At 39.7% G+C, this 24054-nt stretch overlaps 4 protein-coding genes across 4 annotated transcripts; 1 reads left to right on the forward strand and 3 right to left on the reverse strand.

Moving 5' to 3' along the window:
* Positions 1 to 10247: 10247 nt before the first annotated feature.
* rps25 (ribosomal protein S25) lies at positions 10248 to 11689 on the reverse strand. Its single transcript, XM_033977567.2, has 5 exons — positions 11576 to 11689; positions 11080 to 11169; positions 10813 to 10996; positions 10374 to 10472; positions 10248 to 10304 (listed from the first exon to the last, which is right to left on the reverse strand). Exons 1-4 carry the CDS (start codon positions 11576 to 11578, stop codon positions 10378 to 10380), a joined length of 372 nt encoding a protein of 123 aa, XP_033833458.1. The 5' UTR covers positions 11579 to 11689; the 3' UTR covers positions 10248 to 10304; positions 10374 to 10377.
* Positions 11690 to 11874: 185 nt separating this feature from the next.
* On the forward strand, positions 11875 to 13374 carry trappc4 (trafficking protein particle complex subunit 4). The gene is made up of 5 exons (XM_033977029.2): positions 11875 to 12063; positions 12236 to 12410; positions 12514 to 12617; positions 13069 to 13195; positions 13265 to 13374. Exons 1-5 carry the CDS (start codon positions 11889 to 11891, stop codon positions 13341 to 13343), a joined length of 660 nt encoding a protein of 219 aa, XP_033832920.1. The 5' UTR covers positions 11875 to 11888; the 3' UTR covers positions 13344 to 13374.
* Positions 13375 to 13469: 95 nt separating this feature from the next.
* Positions 13470 to 19187, reverse strand: slc37a4a (solute carrier family 37 member 4a). Its single transcript, XM_033977535.2, has 8 exons — positions 18864 to 19187; positions 18025 to 18257; positions 17534 to 17777; positions 16404 to 16559; positions 16252 to 16337; positions 15871 to 15984; positions 15650 to 15788; positions 13470 to 15573 (listed from the first exon to the last, which is right to left on the reverse strand). The coding sequence occupies exons 1-8, from the start codon at positions 19003 to 19005 to the stop codon at positions 15407 to 15409; spliced, it is 1281 nt and encodes a 426-aa protein (XP_033833426.1). The 5' UTR covers positions 19006 to 19187; the 3' UTR covers positions 13470 to 15406.
* Positions 19188 to 22185: 2998 nt separating this feature from the next.
* On the reverse strand, positions 22186 to 22733 carry thrsp (thyroid hormone responsive). Its single transcript, XM_033977708.2, has one exon. The coding sequence runs from the start codon at positions 22689 to 22691 to the stop codon at positions 22296 to 22298; it is 396 nt and encodes a 131-aa protein (XP_033833599.1). The 5' UTR covers positions 22692 to 22733; the 3' UTR covers positions 22186 to 22295.
* Positions 22734 to 24054: the final 1321 nt, after the last annotated feature.

Consider the following 24054-nt stretch of genomic DNA (forward strand, 5'->3'; position numbering starts at 1 on the left):
TTGTTATTGGAGTTCTGTGCGAGTCACAGTTTGTCCATAACGAACACCATGTTCGAGCACAAGGGTGTCCAACAGTGCACGTGGCACCAGGACACCCCAGGTCAGAGGTCGATGATCGACTTTGTTGTCATGTCATCTGATCTCCGGCCGCATGTCTTGGACACTCGGGTGAAGAGAGGGGCTGAGCTGTCAACCAATCACCACCTGGTGGTGAGTTGGATCCGCTGGCGGAGGAGGAAGCCGGACAGACCTGGCAGGCCCAAGCGCATCGTGAGGGTCTGCTGGGAATGTCTGTCAGAGGCCTCTGTCAGAGGGGTCTTCAACTCACACCTCCGGGAGAACTTCTCCCTGATCCCGGGGGAGGCTGGGGACATGGGATCCGAGTGGGCCATGTTCTCCACCTCTATTGTCAATGCGGCCACTCGTAGCTGTGGTCGTAAGGTCTGCGGTGCTTGTCTCGGCGGCAATCCCTGAACCCGGTGGTGGACACCGGAAGTAAGGGATGCCGTCAAGCTGAAGAAGGAGTCCTATTGAGCCTTGTTGGCTCGTGGGACTCCTGAGGCAGCCGATGAGTACAGGCGGGCCAAGCGTGCCGCGGCTCATGCGGTCACAGATGCAAAAACTCGAGGTTGGGAGGAGTTTGGGGAGGCCATGGAGGAGGACTATCGGACGGCCTCAAAGAAATTCTGGCTAACCATCTAACGCCTCATTAGGGGGAAGCAGTGCTTCACCAACACTGTTTACAGTGCAGGTGGAGAGCTGCTGACCTCGACTGGGGATGTTGTCGGGTGGTGGAAGGAATACTTTGAGGATCTCCTCAATCCCACGTCACGTCTTCCGAGGAGGAAGCAGAAACTGGGGACCCTGAGTCGGACTCAACCATCACCCTGGCTGAAGTCACCCAGGTGGTTGGCAAACTCCTCGGTGGCAAGGCTCTGGGGGTGGACGAGATCCGTCCCGAGTACCTCAAGTCTCTGGATGTTGTGGGACTGTCTTGGCTGACACGTCTCTGCAACATCGCATGGCGGTCGGGGACAGTACCACTGGACTGGCAGACTGGGGTGGTGGTCCCTCTGTATAAGAAGGGGGACCGGAGGGTGTGTTCCAATTACAGGGGAATCACACTCCTCAGCCTTCCCGGCAAGGTCTACTCCAGGGTACTGGAGAGGAGAATCCGACCAATAGTCGAACCTCGGATTCAGGGGGAGCAGTGTGGTTTTCATCCTAGTCGTGGAACACTGGACCAGCTCTATACTGTCCATCGAGGGTTCATGGGAGTATGCCCAACCAGTCCACATGTGTTTTGTGGACCTGGAGAAGGCATTCGACTGTGTCCCTCATGGTGTCCTTTGGGGGGTGCTCTGGGAGTATGGGATCCGGGGCTCTTTGCTAAGGGCTGTCCGGTCCCTGTATGACCGGAGTAGGAGCTGTGTTCGCATTGCCGGTAGTAAGTCAGACCTGTTCCCGGTGCATGTTGGACTCCGCCAGGGGTGCCCTTTGTCACCGGTTCTGTTCATTATATTTATGGACAGAATTTCTAGGTGCAGCCAGGGGCCGGAGGGGGTCTGTTTCGGGAACCACAGGATTTCATCTCTGCTGTTTGCGGATGATGTTGTCCTGATGGCTTCTTCGAGTCAGGACCTGCAGCAGGCACTGGGGCAGTTTGCAGCCAAGTGTGAAGGGGCTGGGATGAGAATCAGCTTGGTGGGTGGTGAGTCTCTGCCTCAAGTGGAGCAGTTCAAGTATCTCGGGGTCTTGTTCACGAGTGAGGGAAGGATGGAGCGTGAGATTGACAGGCGGATCGGTGCAGCGTCTGCAGTGATGCGGTCACTGTATCGGTCCGTTGTGGTGAATCGATTTACCGGTCAATCTACGTTCCTACCCTCACCTATGGTCATGAGCTCTGGTAAGGACAAGGTTGCGGATACAAGCGGCCGAAATGGGTTTCCTCTGCAGAGTACTGGGCGCACCCTTAGGGATAGGGTGAGGAGCTCAGTCACACGGGAGGAGCTCGGAGTAGAGCCGCTGCTCCTACACGTTGAGAGGAGGCCAGATGAGGGGCTGGGCATCTGCTCAGGATGCCTCCTGGACGCCTCCCTAGGGAGGTGTTCTGGGCATGTCCCACCAGGAGGAGGCCCTGGGGAAGACCTAGGACACGCTGGAGGGACTATGTCTCTCGGCTGGCCTGGGAACGCCTTGGGGTCCCACCGGAGGAGCTGGAGGATGTGTCTGGGGTGAGGGAAGTCTGGGAGTCCCTGCTTAGACTGCTGCCCCCGCGACCCGGCCCCGGATAAGCGGAAGAAAATGGATGGATGGATGTCTGCATCTGTCTGTGTATGTATGTGTTTGTGTGGTTCTGTGTGTGTGTTTGTATTTGTGTGTCTGCATCTGTCTGCGCGTGTGTCCTCTTCATTAGAATCAAAAACCTCTGGAACTTTGGTAATAGTTAAACGTAATCATCTGACAATTACAGATAGTTCTGGCAATGGGCGTATTACTAATGGGCGTATTGCATATATAAACGCACATTTTTCAGGATGAGATTATGCCCTAATCTCAATGTATGCATCAAACCATTATTATTCAAAATTTTAAGGGAAAATAATAGAAATTTTATCAGGATTACAAGAATATGTAGCAATTATTTGTGCTAATATGAATGCTATTTTAAATGCAACCCTTGATACTTTTTTTCACAATACTCAAAAAAAGTCAACTAATGGTGAGTTTACTACTTGATTTTTTTTACAAGATGTAATTTGCTTATTAAATTCAAATTTGCTACAATACACATTTTTTGAAATAGGCATAAACCATACTATATTTTAGACCATTTATTAGCATAAAATGCAATAATGCATAATGTTAAAGTCCTTCCAAATTCTTTATCAGACCATTCATTGCTAAATTATTGAATTGAACTTTAACAGACTTAACAGACTTTAAAACATGTTGTTGATAAAATAATAAATAATTTATGTCACTGGCTGCTACTGTCCCATAAGGCAGACATAGTAAAGCCAAAGTTAGCTGGACAAAAAATTGTAGTAGTGATTTCAGTAGTAACTTTGGCTTTTACTGTGGATCAGACCTGGATGACCAAGGGATTACACAGACATAAGGCAGACAGGTTCCAATTTTTAGTCCTCACATTATGATAATTATGATGTTACATTAGAGTATATTTTTAGTTTATTTTTAAGTCTATTTTTTAATTATTTTAAGCTATTTATCTATTATCTTGTTTTATTGCATGTACCATTTTCCTTCTGTTCTTTAACTGTGCGGTGAAATACTGGAATTTCCCCACTGTGGGACTAATAAAGGCATATCGTATCTTATCTTATAAATACCCACCCACCAGATCTATTTGTATTAGATTTGGGCTGAAGCAACTTGTTTATGTAAGTCTATCCTGAATCTCATAGAACACATATTATGCATTCATTGTATTGTTATTGGCCTTTAAACATGCTCTTGTGTCCCTTCGGCACCTCATGTTTTATAATCTGCAATAATACCCATGTATGTACAAGTCCTGGAGAGATATGAGGCTGCAGCCCATTGAATTGTCCATAGAGTTGGTTTGAAGAAGAGTAACATGACATCATACTGAATAACAACAACAAACTTTTATTTATAAAGCACTTTTCATACAGAAAATGTAACACAAAGTGCTTTACAGTGCATTAAAAACAGTCCCACCCACCAAACCCACCCAACCACCCCACAGCCGAACAACCCAACCCCAACACATCAATAAACATGACCAGACAACCCCCCACCCCAACGCACACTCCCACCCACCACCCCAACACATGTTAAAATACCTTTGGTTTCATTAAAATATGTTTAAGTGCAATAGGCTCGATAAAGATGAACCAGATGAGAGAGCGCTACCAGAGGAACCATCTGCACCAGGAACAGGGTCACCCGCAGCCACAGGACACCAACCCAGGGCCCAGAGAAGAGATGAGGTCAAGACCAAACCTCCAGGGCCCACGAGCCAGGGCCCAGCAGCCACAGCCAACCACAGCTCCCGGTGCAGAGGGCTCCTCAGAGGAAACACTGGCAAATCTAAAATTATTAAAAGTAATAAAATAAGTCAAAGCTAAACAAGTAAATAAAACATAAGTAAAACATGGATATCAACATAAACACACTAGCCAGCCTAAATAAGCCTAAATAAATAGAGAAGTAAACTAAAGTGATAAATACTAGTCAAAAGCTATGCTGAAAAGATGAGTCTTGAGCCTGCTTTTAAAAAGGAATAGATTTGATACTCAATACCTGTCATGTGAATGTGACAGTTTTAGTATCGATACTTGTGTCGGCCGGGTAAGGCGAGTGGGGTGTTATGAAAGAATAATGTCCACTATCGGACAATCGGCCCACTATAACTCACCTCACATGCGGCCGACTCACCGAGCTGGACGGCTTTTAAGAGCCGTCCAGTGTTAGTATTCGCCGTAGGTCAGCCTGTCCTCCGGTCCCCCGCCTCCTCCGGCCGCCACACTGCGTCACTCCAGTTCTGTGCTCCGGGTAACTCCGGATCGCCCGATGCCGTCACCACAGGGCCCGGCTTCAATGTTTGATATTAACAAACTATCACTTAACTTAAGTAAAACCAAATATATACTCTTTGGGAATAGACAAATTTCTAAACAAATTAAAATTAAAATTAATGATATAGAAATATATATATATAGGAGGAGCTGGAGGACGTGTCCGGGGTGAGGGAAGTCTGGGAGTCCCTGCTTAGACTGCTGCCCCCGCGACCCGGCTCCGGATAAGCGGAAGAAAATGGATGGATGGATGGATGGATATAGAAATAGAAAGAGTGTATGAAACTAAATTTTTAGTTATCACCATCGATAGTAAAATAAGCTGGAAAGTACATATAAATAATGTAAAAATCACTGTTTATATTCTATTGTTCTCTTTTACTTCCATACCTTAATTATTGTGTGGAAATATGGGGGAACAATTATAAATCCAACATGAATCCTCTATTTTTACTTCAAAAGAAAGCGATTAGGATTGTCAATCAGGCAGAATATTATGCATCCACCAACCCACTCTTTATTAAACTAAAAACATTAAAACTAAATGATCTAGTTGAATTTAATAGAGCAGTTGTTATGTATAAGGCCCATAACCACATGCTTCCACACTGTATCCAGGAGCAGTTCAGACCTAGAGAGAGTCGCTATAATTTGAGGGGAACTGGCATCTTCCAAACAACTATGGCAAGAACTACAAAAAAATCTATGTGCATCTCAGTTACAGGGGTTAATTTATGGAATTGTTTGGACAATGAATTAAAAAGCTGCACATCAATCAAAGTATTTAAGAAAATGTATAAATTTAAAATTCTAGAAAAATATAGAGCAATAATATAACTGTTACTATGACAACTGAACTGAACATTAAAGAACATAGTATAAACTTTGTCTACTACATAATATGAATTATGTAATAGGAAAACAAAATAGTAATAATAATAATATGTTGATTAAAAATAACACCTATGATCATGATAAAAAAAAGGACTACTAATGATTATTATATATACAAATATAAATCCAGAGGTAACCGTAAGAATATAAAAACAAATGTATTTCTTCTGTATTGTATACTGTATATTATTCTTTAGATGTGGAATTAGGCAGGCATAAATAAGCTTAGCTTCAGCCTATGCCTTTCAGTCACAATGAACAAATTCTATGTATGTGACTGTGACAATGTTTTATTTATTTTTCTGTGTGTGTCTGAATAAACAAACTAAACTAAACTAAAACACTACTGCTACTGCAATTACTACTGCCTTTATTACTGCTTTAGGTTCTACTCCAGTTTTGTTATTGTTGTTATATTTCAAGAGTTTTCTCTTTTTCTATTGTCAGTGCAGAATTTTAGGTTTACAAATGAATGAACTCAAATAGATTTTTTTCCATCTGGCTAAACCGTAACACAAGAGAACTCGGTGCGCTATGTAACTTTTCTAGTCATCTCTATGGAGATGTTGCAGCTTTGTCCAAAATGTTCCACAGTATGGCGTTAAACTTGTCTGCCTCAACAAGCGAGGCAAAAGCTGTAAGTACAAGGCTAATTTACAAATCAGATCTGTGGAGAGGTGACCACTGCTCACTGTAAGAATGCATCTTTTCCAAGGTATTTTAGAACAGTAAAAACAGTGTAATTAAATAAATAAGATAAAAAGCCATACAGTGTGACATTCCAGGCAAAGCAATAACTTTTCCATGGACACAGTTCTATCTACTACTACTACTACTCCTTTAGCTACAGTCCTTACCTGGGCAGCGCTTGGACCAAACCATTGCCTCAGTTGTTTGTATTGACCAATGGACTAGTACTCTGAGTTTGGTATTCCTGGTCCTGCACTGGTCCACCATTTTGTTGCACAAGCACTAGGCTTTGATCATGCCCATTCACAAAATCAACTAGCTGAGCAGATTGATTTTGAGCAGGAGTTTGAGCACCCATTGGAGCTGAAGAAGTAGGTGCAGAAGTTACAATGTTCTCCCTGTCCCTGGTCTCCCTGTCCTCTATGTCCTCTCAATGTCCTCTATAAATAAGGACAATAGCACATCCAATTCCTCTATCACCAATTGCTCCTCATCATCATCAGCAGGCAGAGTATTGAGAACACCGTCCAACCAGGCCTCTTTGTCCATGGCAGGGTCCAGGTTCTTGGACAAGGAGAAGGGCATTGGCTGGAGGCGTCTCTACCTCCAAAACAGGTTGAGAGGGTTCCGTCTCCATGGCGACCTAATCAGGCTCAGAGCCCTGTTGGAGATGGAGAAAGGGAAGAAAGGTTAGTACATCAGGGACTACTACTATGTGTTCAGCCTCTACTAATAGTTTTGTTTGTCAAAACGCATTAACATTTACACCAGAACTAAACCAAGTACCAATACCATACTAATACTCTACAACAATGCTACTACCACTAATGCTTTTGATGTTTCTTTCAATTTGCAAACAGTTGTAAACATTTTTTTTTACCTCTATGAATAGCACTACTACTATTACTACTGTGACTTTAACATTAAATAATAATAATGCATTAGTCAAATTTATCAGTGTGCATTACTCATTCATTTCCTAAGGGCACAACAACAGTTTCAACTAGAGCCACTGCTGCCCCACTATGACGCTGTCTCTTATCCAACAGTGAGCACTGACAAAGACTTCTGCTGCTGCTGCTGCTGCTGCTGCTGCTGCTGCTGCTGCTGCTGCTGCTGCTGCTGCTGCTGCTGCTGCTACTGCTACTGCTACTGCTACTACTACTAACTAAATAAGAGATAAAAGTAATTAGAGTAAACAACTACCAGTTCATTGCCTCCAGTGCTTTGACACATTGACAGAGATGGATCCCCCATGTTGGTTTGTGCCCACATCTGGGGATCTTCAGTACACTGAAACACACTCCCTCCACATATCTGAGCCCACCGCCCCACGGGGTAGGAGACCAGAAGACGTGAGGCGGTCTACTACTACCTTGGGTTCAGCCAGTGGTACCTGGACATAGTCGGGTACAGGGTTTGGTAGTCAAACTAGTAGTAGATGAACTCATTTCAAGTGTAAGTCCATGTTGTTCATGACTGAAGTTATAAAAAGTGAATCTAGCCTGCATCTTGTACATAAGATAGTAAAGGGCCTGCAATCAACAAAACTTCAAGATGTGTTAGTGTTCATTTACACAACTCTCAGATTCAATATATAACAAAACTCTTTCTAAAATAGAAGAACATTATTCAAGTTTAAGTTATGTTAAACCAGGCTACTGTTAGTCCTTGTAGCTTTAGCTCACATTTTGATCTCAACTTTCTGCAGCAAACACAAGATTACTGTACACAAAGTGATTTTTAAAGAAATCTACCATTACGAATTTCCCAAAACCCGCCTAAAAATATGCTCTAAACATTGTCAACAAAGTTCAAACTGATTTGGCAAAGAAATATCTGAGAAATTTGCTTTTATGTCTTTGGTACATCTTAGATCATGGTAACAGTTTGCACTGACTCAACGTGTGCATGAACAAATGCAAAAACATATTCACCTGTAGTACTCAAAAATCTGTTGAGGAAAGACAAGTAGTTTTGTAGGTGTTTAAAAGTAACACTGTGTAAAGTCAGGAGTGTACTGACAGACAATAGCGGACTTTTGGCCGCATTTGTGGGCTGCCTGAAATGGGACAGCCTTGAGGAGGCAGTCACCACAGCGAGCCATGGTTCAGAGATGAGTTTGCCAATCTTAAGTGTTAATATTGTGTTGACAGAGTTTCCTGATATTTAGTGTTTTTTACCAACAGTTGAGATGTGGCACTTTGGCCTTGATGATAAATGAACTTACAAGTATGGTACTTGTAAGTGACCGTGATATTATGTCTTGTTTCTGTGTGTGACACACAACACAACAAATCACAATACAACAAATCACAATAAAATCACAATACAACAAATCAAAACATAATATATATTGTATATTATTATATTAATAATTATATTAATATATATTATATATAACATAATCATCACAAAATAAACATGAAAAGAGAAGAGTGCAGAATAAAAACCTCAGTCACAGAGTTCAACAAATTATCAACATTAGAATATACCCTTGCACTTACCCATTTTTCAATGTCATTCGTGGCCATGGTTGCATGATGAAATGTCATCTTGGGTTTTCTCTTTGCCACTGACAACATTGTCTGCCTCTTAAGCTCTATGGACAGTACATTTGTTTATTTCTCCTTTATGTTTTAATAAAAAAAAAAAAAAAAATCAACAACACTCCATCTGCTCTTTCTAACTGTTAGAATCTAACATAATTAAATCATTCCTTACTGAAAACTTGTTGCTGTTAGGCCTCAGATAGGACAGCAGCGTCAAGGTGTCAACTGAAAAATGGTGGGGAAGTTATTATGTTCTGATTTCGGCTATATATATATATATATATATATATATATATATATATATATGCGCGCCCAGGCCCTCATTGTAAATAAGAATTTGTTCTTAATGTTTTGCCTGGTAAAATAAAGGTTAAATAAAATAAATAAATAAAATAAATATATATATAGATAGATATATAGTGTGAAGTGGAAGGAAATATTTTGCAATTTCCAATTTTTTTTTTACAGTAAAAAACTTAAAAGTGTGGTGTGCAAAAGTATTCAGCCTCCTTTTTCTTGAATGCAACCAATTGCTTTTAGAAGTTGCCTGATGATTTTTGGATGATTTAAGCGAGTGTTGGGGAGCACGCCAAACAGGTCAGAGAAAAAGTTGTGATGAAGTTTAAAGTGGGACTTGGATCTAAAAAGATTTCCCAAGGGGGGCTGAATACTTTTGCACGCTGCACTTTTCAGTTTTTTAACTGAGGAAATGATGTATAATTTTCTTTTTACTTCACACTTATGTACCATTTTGTGTTAATTATTCACATAAAATGCAAATTAAAAAGTATTTAAATTTGTGGTTGTGACTTGACAAAATTTGAAAAAGTTCCAGAGGGATGAATAGCCACTGTATGTGTGTATATATATATATACATATATATATATATATATATATATATATACACACACACATGTATATACATACATACATGTATACATACAGTGGCTCTTGTTAACATCTACAAATTTAACATTCGTTAAATTCTCATTTATAGTGTTTTTATGTACTTTTCATTAAATCAAAAAATTATTAAAATACAAAACGCTACAAAAATTATATATAAGGAACGCTACTAATGGGCTACAGTAAACCTGAATAACCATTTAATGTATACGTCAAAATGTTTTTCACAATGCACACGTTACTAAAATTATGAGCCTAAATAAGCCCTTTATAAAATATTCAACAACTATGGAATTATTTTGTATACCCAGTATTTTTACACTGATTCAACTGTAGGATTAAGACATCTGACAACATTTATCATGTCCTTCACTTTTTTTTTTAATGGCCTTCTGCATGCTATCCTCACATCAATTCAGCAGCAGTCCTTGGTGCAGTGTTAAGAAACATGACATTAGATCTAATCTGAAATATACATTTTACAAGCCCTTAACTATTTAGAGAATAAGGTTTTACTAAACGGCTTTGATGCTGCAGGAGCCTACCAATTGAATATGGCTTCCTGACATCCTTCCAATTATAATTCACTTTTTTCTTGTAGGAAAATATACATTTAAGAATGAGATGACGACAACAGGATTTCCTTTATTAAACTTTTATTAACCACATTATACAAATGGCCCATCCCAAGACAGCCTAAAAAGAAAATAAATGTTTAAAATACTTAACATAATGTTCTCGTTTAAATCAAATATATATATATACCTGCTTATGCTTTCTCAGCAGCCGCCTCTTCATCTCCTCCCTTGGTGTTTCTTGTGTAGATGAGCTGTGCTCTGTGTTTTGACACCAGCTTGATCATGCCTGGATCCAAAAAGAAAAAAAGTTACTTTGCTATATCCTTAAGATCATTCAACAGTTTTATTAAGAGCACTAGCACATTAAGTGACACAGATCCCACTGAGTGAGTTTAATCTTGATAACCATTCAGCCAACCAAGTGCAGCAAATGGGCATTTTTAAATTGTGCAGTATGACTGTGAAACCCTTTTCATTTTTACACAGCACACACTATTGAAAGGAATATTGACAAAATATTACAATGTACCAATTTACAAAAGGGGGCATTGGCCTTGTACCACCAATATTCAATACAACTTCAAACATTTCCCATCTCTGCACACAAAATTGTAATTGAAATTCACCTTTAGCCAGCAGCTCTTGGAGGGCATTCCTTGCCAGAGAACCACGGATCTTCAGTCTCTCGGACACTACAGCAGGGGTGATGAGCTTGTAGTTGGGGACTTCTTTGTACAACTTGTCGTAGGTTGCCTTGTCGAAGAGGACCAGGTTATTGAGCTTATCCCTCACTTTACCCTTGGACCACTTCTGCTCAGGACAAAAAAAAATCGGGGTTAGTGAATGCATACAATTATTAGAAACTACCAGTAAATTGGTGACACACAAAGTACCTTCTTCTTGGCTTTGCCTCCTGACTTGTTGACTGGGTCCTTGTCCTTCTTGGACTTTCCAGTGTCCTTTTTCTTGTCTTGCTTGGGAGGCTGCAAATATACATACACACATAATCTCCATGATTCAGCCTGTTATACAGCATCACAGGACGTAATGGGATGAATCTTACAATATAACAAGTCCCAATTCAGAAACAAATCACGCCACCGGGGTTTTACAGAATTATATTTTCATGCCATGGCCAGACTGAATTTACTGCTCATGGTTTTATACAAGCACCACTCTAAGCACATGAAAGCATGGTTGAAAAGGCGGAGCTAAGTGGCTAGCCGCTAAGAAAAGTAGCAAAAATACAACATCACGCTTATAATCTCAGGTTTTTAACAGCACCTGGCATGCCTTATAATTGTATTTATTAATCGGAACGTATAATATTTCTCACAATGACAGATTAAGTCAATATATCACAGAATACTCTCGGCTAACTATCCTCACCATGTTTCCTCTTCAAGATGTCGGAGCGAAAGGAAGTGTGCCCGTGTAACAACCGCTTAGACAACCCGTCTATACGGAAGTGAACCCAAAGCTTGTGGGAAATGTAGTTCGTTGTTTATAAAGTACTAAATATTTATAATTGACCACCAGAAATTGGATATAAAAGGCATTGTGCTACAATCAAATGTCCATAATGCTTTTTAAAACCAAAATATAGCGCAGTGGGCCCACTTACGTAAATTTTGTAATATAATACATTTTGGTCGCTGGTCACATGACCCATTCCTCAGCTGGTTTGCTGTTCTTTGCAAAGATGGTGATCTTCAGTGTTTATGTAGTTAACAAGGCTGGTGGTTTAATTTACCAGTATGACAACTATGTTCCAAGAGCGGAGGCGGAGAAAACTTTTAGTTACCCTTTGGATTTAGTGCTGAAACATCATGATGAGAAAGTAGTCGTTTCTTTTGGGCAACGCGATGGAATTAAAGGTACACTGGCTAGTTAGCTTAGCCCCACGGTATGTGATGCAGAGTGGCTGCTACTCTACTCCAAGCCTGTTCTGAACTGCGAGATACCTACATCTTTATTCTTTCGTACCTGCTACTATGGCCTCGTTATCTCTTCTCTGATGTTACTAATGTGCCAATGTTATGGTTCCAGTTGGTCACGCAGTGCTGTCAATAAATGGAGTAGATGTGATGGGCAAGAACACTGCAGATGGGAAGGACATCCTGGAATACCTCAAAGACTCCTCAAATTACCCCGTATCTATTCGGTTCGGACGGGCCCGGTTGAGCTCCAATGAAAAACTAATGCTGGCTTCTATGTTTCATTCGTAAGTCAAAATAATCATATCATTACACACCGAGTCAAAATGAGTTCCTCTTTTGTTTTGAATTGATTAAGATATTTTATTATTTTATATTATTATTTTTTAGGTTATTTGCCATTGGATCACAGTTGTCTCCAGAAGTTGGCAGTTCTGGGATTGAGATGCTAGAAACAGATGTCTTTAAATTGCACTGCTTTCAAACTTTTACAGGTAAGAAAATGAATCATTGTGATCATATAAACTATAACAGTAGATAATAAAATATTATGGAATAAGGCCTTTTCCTTTAAGCTGTCCGGCATGATAGTCTGTTCAAGTCCTAAATTGTTAGTCCTACCCATGGAGCTCAACAGTCACTGCCCACCATGCCTGTTGACAGAAATTATTATATAAAATAATAGGAAGAGGGTCCTATTCTAGGGCCCAGGACAACAGACCCCTTTGCCCCTCAATGTCAAAAGTAGGTTGTTTCCAATAGGATATCTCATTGGCCATGATTGACAGTTGAGGAGTCAAGGAGGCATGTTGCAGAACTAGGATGTGGCCGAAAATGTGGGAGCTCAAAAGAAAATAAATTGATAATAGTAATTGTGAATTTTCACCTGCTTTTATATTTAGCTTGGTATTGGTTTTATTTCACTGAATGTCTCATCTTACTCAGGGATTAAATTCATTGTAATGGCGGACCCTCGGCAGTCTGGAATTGATGCGCTGTTAAGGAAGATTTATGAAGTTTATTCAGATTATGCACTCAAGAACCCCTTCTATTCCCTAGAAATGCCAATTAGGTAAATGCAACATTACAAACTGAATCACTGAATCTCTATTATATTCATCACCAATAATATTATTTTCAGGTGTGAATTGTTTGACCAGAACCTAAAGAGTGCCCTGGAAGTAGCAGAGAAGGCTGGGAACTTTGGAGCTGGATCATAAACAAAAATGCATACATATTAGCATGCTTCTTAGCAAATTAGCTTGTACAGTTTCAGTCTCATCTTCTTATGCATTTTGTTTATCATGTGTGCTTGAAAGTGAAAAATCAACAGAACCACTGTAAATACAAAATGTTTTATATATGTTTAATAAACACACTAAACCATTTATTTTGTCATAAATATTTTTTAAACCGGTTTTCTAATCCTAACCCTAAGAATTATGATTAAAATACATGTGGAAGTAGTCTTTGTAATCCCTCATTTCCAGGTGTGGTCCAAAGCATTGCTGGATGCCTGTCAAAACATTTCAACTTTAAGACTTTTGAAACCTTTTCTATCAAGATGTGTGATGATTTTATTTTCTGTGGTTCCAAATTTAGTTCTCATTATTCGTTCACAAAATAAAGATTCAACTTTTTTATTATTATAAACATGAAATATTTATGTAAACAAGTTATTAAGACTTCATTTTTAATAATATTGTGTCATCACATGAAGTATACTCAGATCTATAACACTGGTCAACACTACATTTATTGTCTAGGATTTTTTAGCTGATTTAGGATAATTTTGATGTGCTGAATCCAAAAATCACATTGGTTTTGCTCAATCAGGTCAACTTTCTGAACTAAGCTACACATTTGGTTTTTGACGATTTTGTTTACATGTATGAGTATTTTCACGTCATATGATGCAAAATTCTGTTATATTTCTCGCTATAAACAAATTCTGAAGATTTTGCATGTGCCAACTTATGACTATTTGTTTTTTTTTTATATTACAAGTGAATGAAATGGCTTCGACTAGAAGATCTTGCAAAAATAAGCCTGACATATTCTGCTACATCTGCGGTGAATACACCAGTGTTCCTAACAGGAATCAAGTCACAAGTTTCATAAAGCGTGCTTACCATGCTTATTTTGGTATTAAACTTGGTGACCAAGATGAAGCTTGGGCGCCACACATGGCATGCAAGTCATGCACCGAGTATCTGCATCAGTGGACTAAAGGCAAGAAGAGTTGTCTGAAGTTTGGAATTCCCATGGTTTGGAGGGAGCCGACATCAATAGCTCCTTCTGGGCTATTGATGTGACTGGGATCAACAGAAAGAACCGAAGCAGCCTCAAGTATCCTGACCGTGAATCAGCACGTCGTTCTGTAGCTCACTGTGATGAAATTCCAGTACCTGTCTTTGTAGAAGTTCCTGACATCAGTGACAAAGATTCCTCCAGTGTGGTTTTAATGATGATGCTCCACATCCTTTTTCCCAAAAGGAGCTAAATGTTCAGGTTTCCTGAGAATCTGGGATCACTGAGTGATGAGCAGGTGGAGATTCCATCAGGACATAAAAGAGATGGAGACCAGGTATCAGGGACGCTGGGATGCAGTCATGATGGCTGATTACTGTTGGACTTGAAGAGAGACATCCCTGCTGCTGAGCATTCAAGGGGTTCATAAAAACAGACGTTCATGTCCTGAATTTTGCACAATGATAACGTAACGTTCCAATTTACATGTACTTACCTTTATCAATTAACATAACATAACATTTAATTAATACATTCTGTTAGAAAACTATTTTTTATCTCCTAAAACATTTTTTGGATGAGAAATATTAAAGAAAATCAACTGATAATGTCACAAAACTGTAATCAATTTAGTCAGAAGATCGGATTTTTCAAAATCAAATTAGCATAAAAACCTGACCTGACTGAGAAAAATGGATATCATTTTTGGATTCAGTGGTGCTAAATGGTCCTAATTCAGTTGAAAAAACACAGACAACTTTCAAAAATGTTTTTTTTGTAACCCAGTGTAATCATCTTCCCAACTGTCTAAATTTGCTAATCTCTACTCATTTACTCACAAAGCACAAATTAATCATTGACAAAACCATGATTTTTTGGGGGAATGTAGAGAAGCACCATGGTTACAGTATAAAAGTATTCCTGAATGTTTTCTACACTTCTACCTCTGTCTTGAGAAAATAATACTAGTACAAAAATATAAAACACTATGACAATATGCCTTTCGTCTTTTTGCAGGTATTAGAGTAATGCCTTAGTCTTCTTTCTTTGGTAAAGCACCCATCTTGGTTTGAATATTGCGTAGTAGGAAGTATCCCACAGTACAGAGCCCAATGGTGACCTCCGCCACCCAGAATGCAGTCTCCCAGCCATGGTGCTTGGCAATGGTGCTAAAGGGTAGACCGGAAAGGAAGCCCCCAACTAAAACAAAACATTAATACAAAACATTTTAAGTACCAGACTAATAAACATTATCAACTAGGATGAAGTCACTTACTATTGGCCATGAGGGAGACAATAGCATGCGATGTACCACAGTAATTGGAAGGGGCACTTTCATTGGCAATAACACCAAACAAAGAAATTGGTCCATAGGAGGAAAACCCAAAAACTGCTCCAAGAGTCAGAATCCACATCTAAAAGAGAGGAGATATGTGTGTAATGATAATGAAAATAAATAAATAAAATAATGATGACTATAAGAGGTGGGTCAAATACCTTGGAGGTGTCAGAGGTGACTGTGACCCTGAAAAGAAACATGGACACATACATTCCCATCATCATTATGAGGAGGATGAAGTGGCGGGGATTGCCATAGATCTTCATTCCTTGCTGTTCAAAAATCATCAATTATAGGAAACCATTATTTGTGTGCAGTCAAAATATAACGGGAAGAGGAAGAAGAGACTTATTTTCATTTTTTGGTTATTGTTGTCGTCAAAAACACTATTATAAGACTAGCTGGGCAGAATAAGCACATCCTCATCATTCAGAAAAAACATGTATGCATTGGTTTTTCATCACAAATCACCATTTACTAGACTTATATTAAGTTTTTTTTTAAGTTTTGTACTTCACCATTTTTCTTTATTTACTTACTTTAGCCACAGCTTTGTCAGAGAAGTAGCCTGCAGCAATACTGCCCAAAAGGCCTCCAACCTCCAGAGCACTGATGTAAGAGCTACCTATGGGGAAAACATGGTTATAAACAGCATTCAATGGTGTAACAGAAACACAGCATGGTACCTTACCCATGATTGTTGACTGTCCCTTGTCTTGGATCAGAAACAGCTGGCCCCAGTCACTACATGCAGTTTTGACTCCAAACACCACCAGGTAGGACACAGACAGCAGCCACAGGTACGGAGAGAGCAGGAATTCTGACAGTGAGCTTTCAGTCGAAGGTCCTGGGGAGGAGTTTAAACATATAAGCCAATATGAAAGGAACGAAATTTATGCAAGACAGTACAAATGAATAATGTGCATGCATTGTACAATACTGAACAAGTACACTGATTTATTATTTGTCTGTGCATGTAATATGCATGTGAGGGGCACACTCAGATCAGAGTCCAAAGAGCAGCTGACCTGTAGACAACATATTCTGCACATAAACACATGCACTGCAGATTAAGATGAGCACCGTGTATTTTTGTATTAAACTTTAAACCTAAATGGAATGGTTCTGGCTGTTTTAAAATATCCATCTTCCGATTTTCACACCAGAAGGTATACAAGTTGCACAAGTATCATTTTTGTAGCAAAAGAAGGTTGAATTCTGTCAACTGGAAATTTTTTGGAGTGAATATGGCAATATAGTGTTTTGCCACCCACTGAGGTAACTTCTTCAGAATTTAACTTCTTTTGCTCTGGACCCTTTGCCTGATAAGTCCAGAATGATATCTCTGTATGTTTTAAACAGACTGATATCACATGTTCATAATGTAAAAGATAAGTGTGCATTCTGGATCCCAGGAAATTGACCCTATATGGATGACCGAGAAATTACAGACATTATTTTCGGTGTAATCCCTCCTTCGTCCAGTAGTCATCCAAGGTAGAAACGGCTTCAAAAGGTACTCATCTGGGCACAGTTTTAATGTTAAACATTTTCTCAAACTGTGTCAAAATGATGTCTTTAAAACTTTTTCCACCCTGCTTTTTAATATAAGTTTTTTAAATGTAGCTGGGTCCCAGTAGTGTCTAGGCAATACAATGTTGGAAAACTATTATAATATTATTTATCAGACCGATGGAATATGACTACACAGCTCTCTTATTCAAATGTAGTAAATACAAATGATAAAATCAGGGAGAAGAATCGAAATCAGCCCTATATTTTTTCCCTTACTATATACCCTTCCCTTACTACCATCCTCACCTCCTTTGCTTTTCTTGGTGGCCACTTCAATGTTGGGCAGCCCCACGTCTTTAGGTTCGTTCTTGATGACCAACAGACAGATGAAAGACACAAGCATACAGGTGATCCCAGACACAGACAGGATGGTCCTCCAGCTACAGCTCTGAGCCAGCACAGAGGCGACGATCGGACCCACACTCCCAGCCAGGTTCATACTGCAGGATAGGATTGCCCACCATGTGCCAAACTGAGAGGGCTCAAACCACTGCAGCAACACAAGAAAGTCTGTAATAAATGTCTCAAATCCTGATATGGGGTTTGAGAATATAAATGAATAAAGACTTGAAAATAGAATGATACAAGTAGGTAAGGTGAACTTTTTAGCAAGTTTCAATACCTTGCTGGGAGAATTTTCCATTTCTGTAACTAAACAGAGTGCTGCTGTGTAGGCCATATCTAATAAAGTGGTCAGTGCATAAATCCTATGTTACAGAAAACCCTAAAGTCAGTACCTTCCGTAGCACCCGCCCACAGGGGGGCCAGCCCAGGCCCTGTCCCAGGCCGTTGAGGAACCAAAGCACGGAGAAGGCAGCTACAGTGGAGGACCAGGAGAAGACCACGTTGATGCCTCCCACAAAGAACAGGCCAATGGAAAAGAGCCATCGAGCACTGAGCTGGTCTGACAGCACTCCGCTGATGAACTTACTAATGGCATACGCCAAGGACTGGCTACTAGTGATCAAGCCTGGAGAAATATACAGGGATGGAGAGAGGAGCACACCAACACAAATCAGGTTTCAATGACTGTGCCATTCTTAAATATAATGTTATGAGGAAAGTACATACAAGCATTTCATGCAAATATCCAAATGTAGAGTATTTCAGTAGAGCTTATTTAGCATCATTTTAAATCAAGTTACATTTTCATCATTTCATTCATGTTTTTGGTGTCCTACTTTTTATCAATAGAGCCACTAATATATATATATATATATACACACACACACACACACACACACACACACATCTGTGGTTGCATTACTTATTTGTCCTACAGCAAAATGTCAATGAAGGATCTATTTGTTGTGACTTGTTGTAACTATGCATGTAGTCATGAGTGTAGTCAAGCTGTATTTTGATTTTGCAGTAGTTAAAATTATCGATGAATAAATAATATTGATAATAATAATAATACTAATAACCTTGTCCTACAAAATAAAAATGGCCATGGCCATTTATAGAATTTTACCTACATGTCAAAAACACTAGTTTAAAGTCAAACTGTGATGGGATTTGATAGCGAAAGCACTTTATTTCCAGTAGTATAGAAAATGACATTTCAGCAACATACCCAAGTCATCTTTGTCCATCTTAATTTCCTCCATGACAGAAGGCATAACAAAAGAGAATGTCTTCCTGTTGAAGTAGTACAGTGTGTAGCCAACAAACATGGCCAAGAATATAGCACCCCGGTAGTATCCATAGTCTGCCATGACTTGTACACCTACATAAATAAGAAAAAACAGATCGTAATGGCAGTAGTACACTTGCTGACAGACTGCCTGTGAAACTGAACTTTGGTTCAGGATCTATGGATGCCTGTTGAACCAGCCCAGTGTTTATCTCTAAAGGGAGTCCTGAGAATGATGAGATTAATGATTAACTGTGTGCTCCAATAGTCACCCAGGACCAGGGGGAGGCTGCTATCCAAATTATAAAGTAGCCCACACTGACTCAACATAGAAAATGTAAATAACCAATATTTGAAAAAAAAACAAACAAAAAAAACAAAACACTAGGACATTTTCCAATACTACTAATATATATATTTTTGTTTATCATGGCTGCTCACTTTTGCTTAATGTCCCTAAAGAAAAAACATGTTTAAAAGCTTGCTTGTTGCTAATCAGATAATCTAAACCACACGACCTATAATTTAATTTAGAATATGTCTTTGAGACTAGATAAACTACCAAGTTTTAAGTTTAAATGTGTTTCTTGGACATAAATATTAGGGACAATTACCACAGAGCTGGTTAGTCTACTTCATGCCTTTAGCTCTTAATATTTAAATATTTACCGGTACAAAGTCTTGAGAAAAGTCAGTGGGAAAGCTACTTCAGTAACTGTAGCAGGCTTTAAAGTATTATTATTAATGCATTCTGTTTATCTAGCGCTTTTGGATACTCAACGCTCAAGACTTTACAGTACATTATCCATGCACTATACCCTTGGTGGTTGTAAGCTACTACTGCAGCCACAGCTGCCCTGGGGCAGACTGATGGAAGTGAGGCTGCCATCGCCCCCTCTGACCACTGCCAACACTCACACTCACAGCACGTTCATACTAGCCAATGTGGGTAAAGTGTCTCACCTAAGGAGACACAGTTTTTGCCACTGCTGCCCCTCTGTGGCACATTCCAGTGGTATTGGTATTCCCAGTGGTCTCCCATCCAAGTACTAACCAGGAGGTTTGGCCAGGTAATTTGGTCAGTGCTGGGAATGTTAATGAGCAAGCAATCTTTTTGCAGTCACAAAAACCCACACAATTACCAGTATACAGCACAAGTGTGTACAGCCCTGGATGTGAAGTAGATGTCTTGCCCAACAACACTACAGCAATTGCCACTGCTCACTGATTCCACTGTTACCCCAAATTTACAGTGTTGGTTGACTGCCCCTGTCCTAGATGGGTTCAGTCTCATAATGTGAATACTGCACATACCTGTATCAGATCACAGTCTAAGACCAGGATCTACCGCACCTCTGTCACCACAAAGCTCAGACATGAGGAGGTGGAGCGCAGGCTGCAAACACATCAATAGTCATTATTGGCATAAGATAAAAATAATGAAGTCATTTATGGACAAAGACATCTCCAGGTACTTCACAGATTGAAGCACTCATGAAAAATAAATCCAATGACTGCTTAGTAGTGACACGACAAGTTACCATAAGTTTTATTTCTAAAAAAACAAAAAAACACACACAAAAAAACAAAGTAACAAATAGACATAATTTTTATTTTTTGCTATTATTTTGTGATAAAAAAAAAAAAAGATAAAATAAAATACGCTAAATACATGAAGCTTTCTGTAGTAAGCTATACGTTTTTTCAATACAGTGCTGCTTGGGTAAAGTAAAATAGAAAGTCTTATCAGCATATGAAGTGGAGCTTGAGGAGGAGGACAGGGAATGAAAGTTGGCATCAGGCATCAGTCACCAGTCCTACCAGTCCTTCCTAATCCATCCACGATGCAGCTGGTGATGATGGCACTGTAGGTCGCCAAATCTGGAAGTACAGAGTACAGCAGCTAGCGTCTGCTTCTGAAGACGAGCAGCTGTTTATTATAATGAATTCTGATGTGGTGAGTCAATGCCATGATTAACCATGTGCACCATTTCTTATAAACCCTGCTACCACATCTTTGACTTTGATCTTTCTGTAACTTCTCTGAGCAGCCATGAGGTTTCCTTGTTGCCTTCGTGGACATGTGGGACCGCCTTTGTACATTCTCTGCCTCTGCGTCAAGACGGCTGACCGTGACCACGCCCCCAGTTTTTCACGCGTCTCTCTCTGTCGGTGACTTAGTGCATATGCGTTTGTGTGTTGCATTCAGCACACCAGTAGAGGGCAGTAAAACTCCGCGCAACACCTTAATACACGGCGAGTGAGCTGTTGTAAGTCTTGGTGAAACTGAACACATAACGCAACTAAACTAGGAATTGGAGAAAACTTTATGACTTCTCAAGTTGGCTTTTTATGCGGGCCTATAAATAACATTTTTCCCCTCGAATTTCTGGTTTTATCTCCTTTATTAGCAGGTAAATTACAGGTAAGATTAGAACAGGAACCTTTAACTGTTGGACATAGGCTATTAATTTAAAGTTAAAGGTCCCATATTATACGAAATTGAATGGTTATAATGTTCTTACCTCATCAAAAACACACGCTTCACACATGTTTGAATAGTCCTGCATTATGAGTTTGTCTAATCTTCAAAACTCGTGGGTGGCCCATGGTTTTAGAATAGCCAATGTGAGCGATTACTGTTGGAGTGCTTCAGTCCAAAGGATATGCTACATTGAAAATATATACTACCATCACCAAATCATTTTAGCCAACACTGAGAAATACTATAAGTGATATAGGCCTAAATAAAGTAAATTACAGAAAAGAAATAGTGCAAGCAACCTTCCTTTCGGTATTGGATTATGGAGATATGGTGTACATGCAGACTTTGGCCTCTGCTTTGAAACTGTTGGATCTACTATTTCACTCTACCCTTTCCTTTGTTAGGCATACAGGTGATGGATTGGCCATCACTGTCTGTTAGAAGAGAACGACACTGTATGAAATGTATCTATAAGGGACTACTTCAAAAACTAACCTGCTGGTGAGGTAATCATTGATACCTGCACACACACCTACACCTGTTTTTAAAAACATTACACTTGCATCCATAGATTTACATGTGATTTTATAACTTCAAAGGCCAATTTCTCAACATAAAATTTGACATTTTACACAGATGTTCAATACCTAGTTATTCAAAAACCCTCTTGCTATTTTTATATGTCACAATGCACCTTAATATTTTTGAAAATGTGTCCCAAATGTAGGAGTTCTAAACATTAAATTGGGTTTCACAAATGAATACACAAATGACTGCTTTCTTTGGCAATGCACTTTTATTGGCTGATTTCACACGTTAACAAAGTAATCTCATCTGACACAAAGCAAAGCAATAATACTGTCCAATAACATGTCCTTCAGCCCATCTCAGTTAGCCACTCCAATGATGTCCTTGTACTTCTCCGTTACACTGTGTGTCCTTGTGGTCAGATCCCTCATCACAGTGAAAAGTCCTCTGAGGTGAAAGTGAAACTGTCCCTCTTCATCCATGTCCAGCAGTGGCTCTAGGTTCCGGTCTGATGCTTTACGGTCGTCAGGGGAAACCAGGCCCCTCTCCACTGTGTCCCTTATGGTCTTGAGCATCAGGTAGCTATGGTAGAGGTCACAGCAGGTCTCCTCGCAGTCGCACAGCTCATCAGAGGGCACATCCCGGAGTAGGCTGGGTACGAGGACAGTCTGCTCCATGTTGCTAACAGCCGCGCTGTACCTCCTAAGGGTCAGGGACAGGCTGTTTTTGGACAGTCTAGCCTCGGTGGATTGCATGGTTAAGGTTGGGTTTTGGTGCAGAGCGAAGGACCAGGCGTGCGGGCTCTCATTTTATAGTGAGTAGTTGTGTTGCGTAACAGCGTCGTCCGATGAGTTTAGAAATAACTGACAGTTGTTCTATGTCAAAGTCTGTGTTTGAATTGCATAACCATGCGCTTTGTCTAGTGTCTGCAGAATGCACTGAAGTGACCTGTTCTGTTATGGAATGATTAAAGCAACAGGTTGTGGGTTTTGAATGTTGAGTCTAAGAATTTTACAATATGATTTTTGTTTATATCAAATAGTTATGACTGCGGGTCATAACCACCCCTCATTTACCATAACTAAAAATGCATCAGAGCTTTTGTATCATGTTCCCACTGACTCCTAACTTTCTACATTGTTGATGTTACAGTTAAAGGAACAGATATGAGGTAAACATGTTCAAATCAGATTTGACATTTACTGATAACAGTTCTATTGCTGATTTATCCTTGATTACAAAATACAAATCAAGTTCTAATGTAGTGTTTCTTAAGACAATTATCCTATCAGAAAGCAGAATGAGCCTCACATGAGTCTCTCATTTGGATTGCCAGGGTTCAGTTCTGAAATCCACTTGGTTTAAACCTAAAAGGACTCTCTCTGATCTGAATGGTCACAACGTAAACCCCAGCACCTGCAGCTATCATCCATCAGTACTAGTGCAGCCTCAGAGGGAATTTTGGATATTCTGAGGTTCACGTGAGACATGCGTGGCCTTGTATGTGCCCTCTATCTGGAAGTTTAGGCACTGGCAACTCAGATTCAGTTGTGATTGTAGCATCTATTTTAAAAGACAAAAGTAAAGGCTACATACATTTTGTTTAATTTGATTACATTTATTTTAAGTCAATGACCATTTTGTTATGTTGCTGCAGTAATATTTTCAGGACTTCTTTCATCACAAAAACAAGGACTGAACCATTTGTGCAGAAAGGAAAAGTAGTACCTCCAAAGTATGAGATGAGACACTTACCTGGGGACTGCATAGACTAGATAACCTGATATTCACCTCATCTGAGCGAGCTTATGTGACTAAAAATGCACAAATAGACACATTTTCCTGTATAGTTGGTCTTGATCTCAGAACTTGTATAATTGTGATTTTCTCAAAAGAATGACAATACTGCAACATTTAAACAAATCAAACTTTATAATATGAATTAATAAGGCAACTTAAGTTTTAGTCACTTTCAGTCAATTACAAACACTTCACTGTACTACATGGAAGTTATAATGCATCAGTTAGACAAGAGTGATAACAGCACTGACTACTGTATGTTTGTAGATGTAGGGCATTTTTACTCATGTTACTGTGTGTATGAAAGTGACAGAAGCA

This window comes from Periophthalmus magnuspinnatus, chromosome 13 (assembly GCF_009829125.3).
Source record: "Periophthalmus magnuspinnatus isolate fPerMag1 chromosome 13, fPerMag1.2.pri, whole genome shotgun sequence".
In the NCBI taxonomy this organism is placed as follows: Eukaryota; Metazoa; Chordata; class Actinopteri; order Gobiiformes; family Gobiidae; genus Periophthalmus; species Periophthalmus magnuspinnatus.

Bases quoted from the DNA above. Each gene is read 5' to 3' on its own strand.
- trappc4 (XM_033977029.2), top strand. From the start codon at position 11,889: ATGGTGATCTTCAGTGTTTATGTAGTTAACAAGGCTGGTGGTTTAATT. The intron at 12,411-12,513 runs GTAAGTCAAAAT...ATTATTTTTTAG, and splicing joins CTGGCTTCTATGTTTCATTC to GTTATTTGCCATTGGATCAC. The intron at 13,196-13,264 runs GTAAATGCAACA...TATTATTTTCAG, and splicing joins TCCCTAGAAATGCCAATTAG to GTGTGAATTGTTTGACCAGA.
- thrsp (XM_033977708.2), bottom strand. From the start codon at position 22,691: ATGCAATCCACCGAGGCTAGACTGTCCAAAAACAGCCTGTCCCTGACC.
- slc37a4a (XM_033977535.2), bottom strand. From the start codon at position 19,005: ATGGCAGACTATGGATACTACCGGGGTGCTATATTCTTGGCCATGTTT. The intron at 18,258-18,863 runs GTATGTTGCTGA...ATATTTCTCCAG, and splicing joins GATGGACAAAGATGACTTGG to GCTTGATCACTAGTAGCCAG. The intron at 16,338-16,403 runs GTAAGGTACCAT...TTTTCCCCATAG, and splicing joins GGGACAGTCAACAATCATGG to GTAGCTCTTACATCAGTGCT.
- rps25 (XM_033977567.2), bottom strand. The intron at 10,997-11,079 runs GTACTTTGTGTG...TGTCCTGAGCAG, and splicing joins GAGGCAAAGCCAAGAAGAAG to AAGTGGTCCAAGGGTAAAGT. The intron at 10,473-10,812 runs GTGAATTTCAAT...TTTTGGATCCAG, and splicing joins CCAAGAGCTGCTGGCTAAAG to GCATGATCAAGCTGGTGTCA.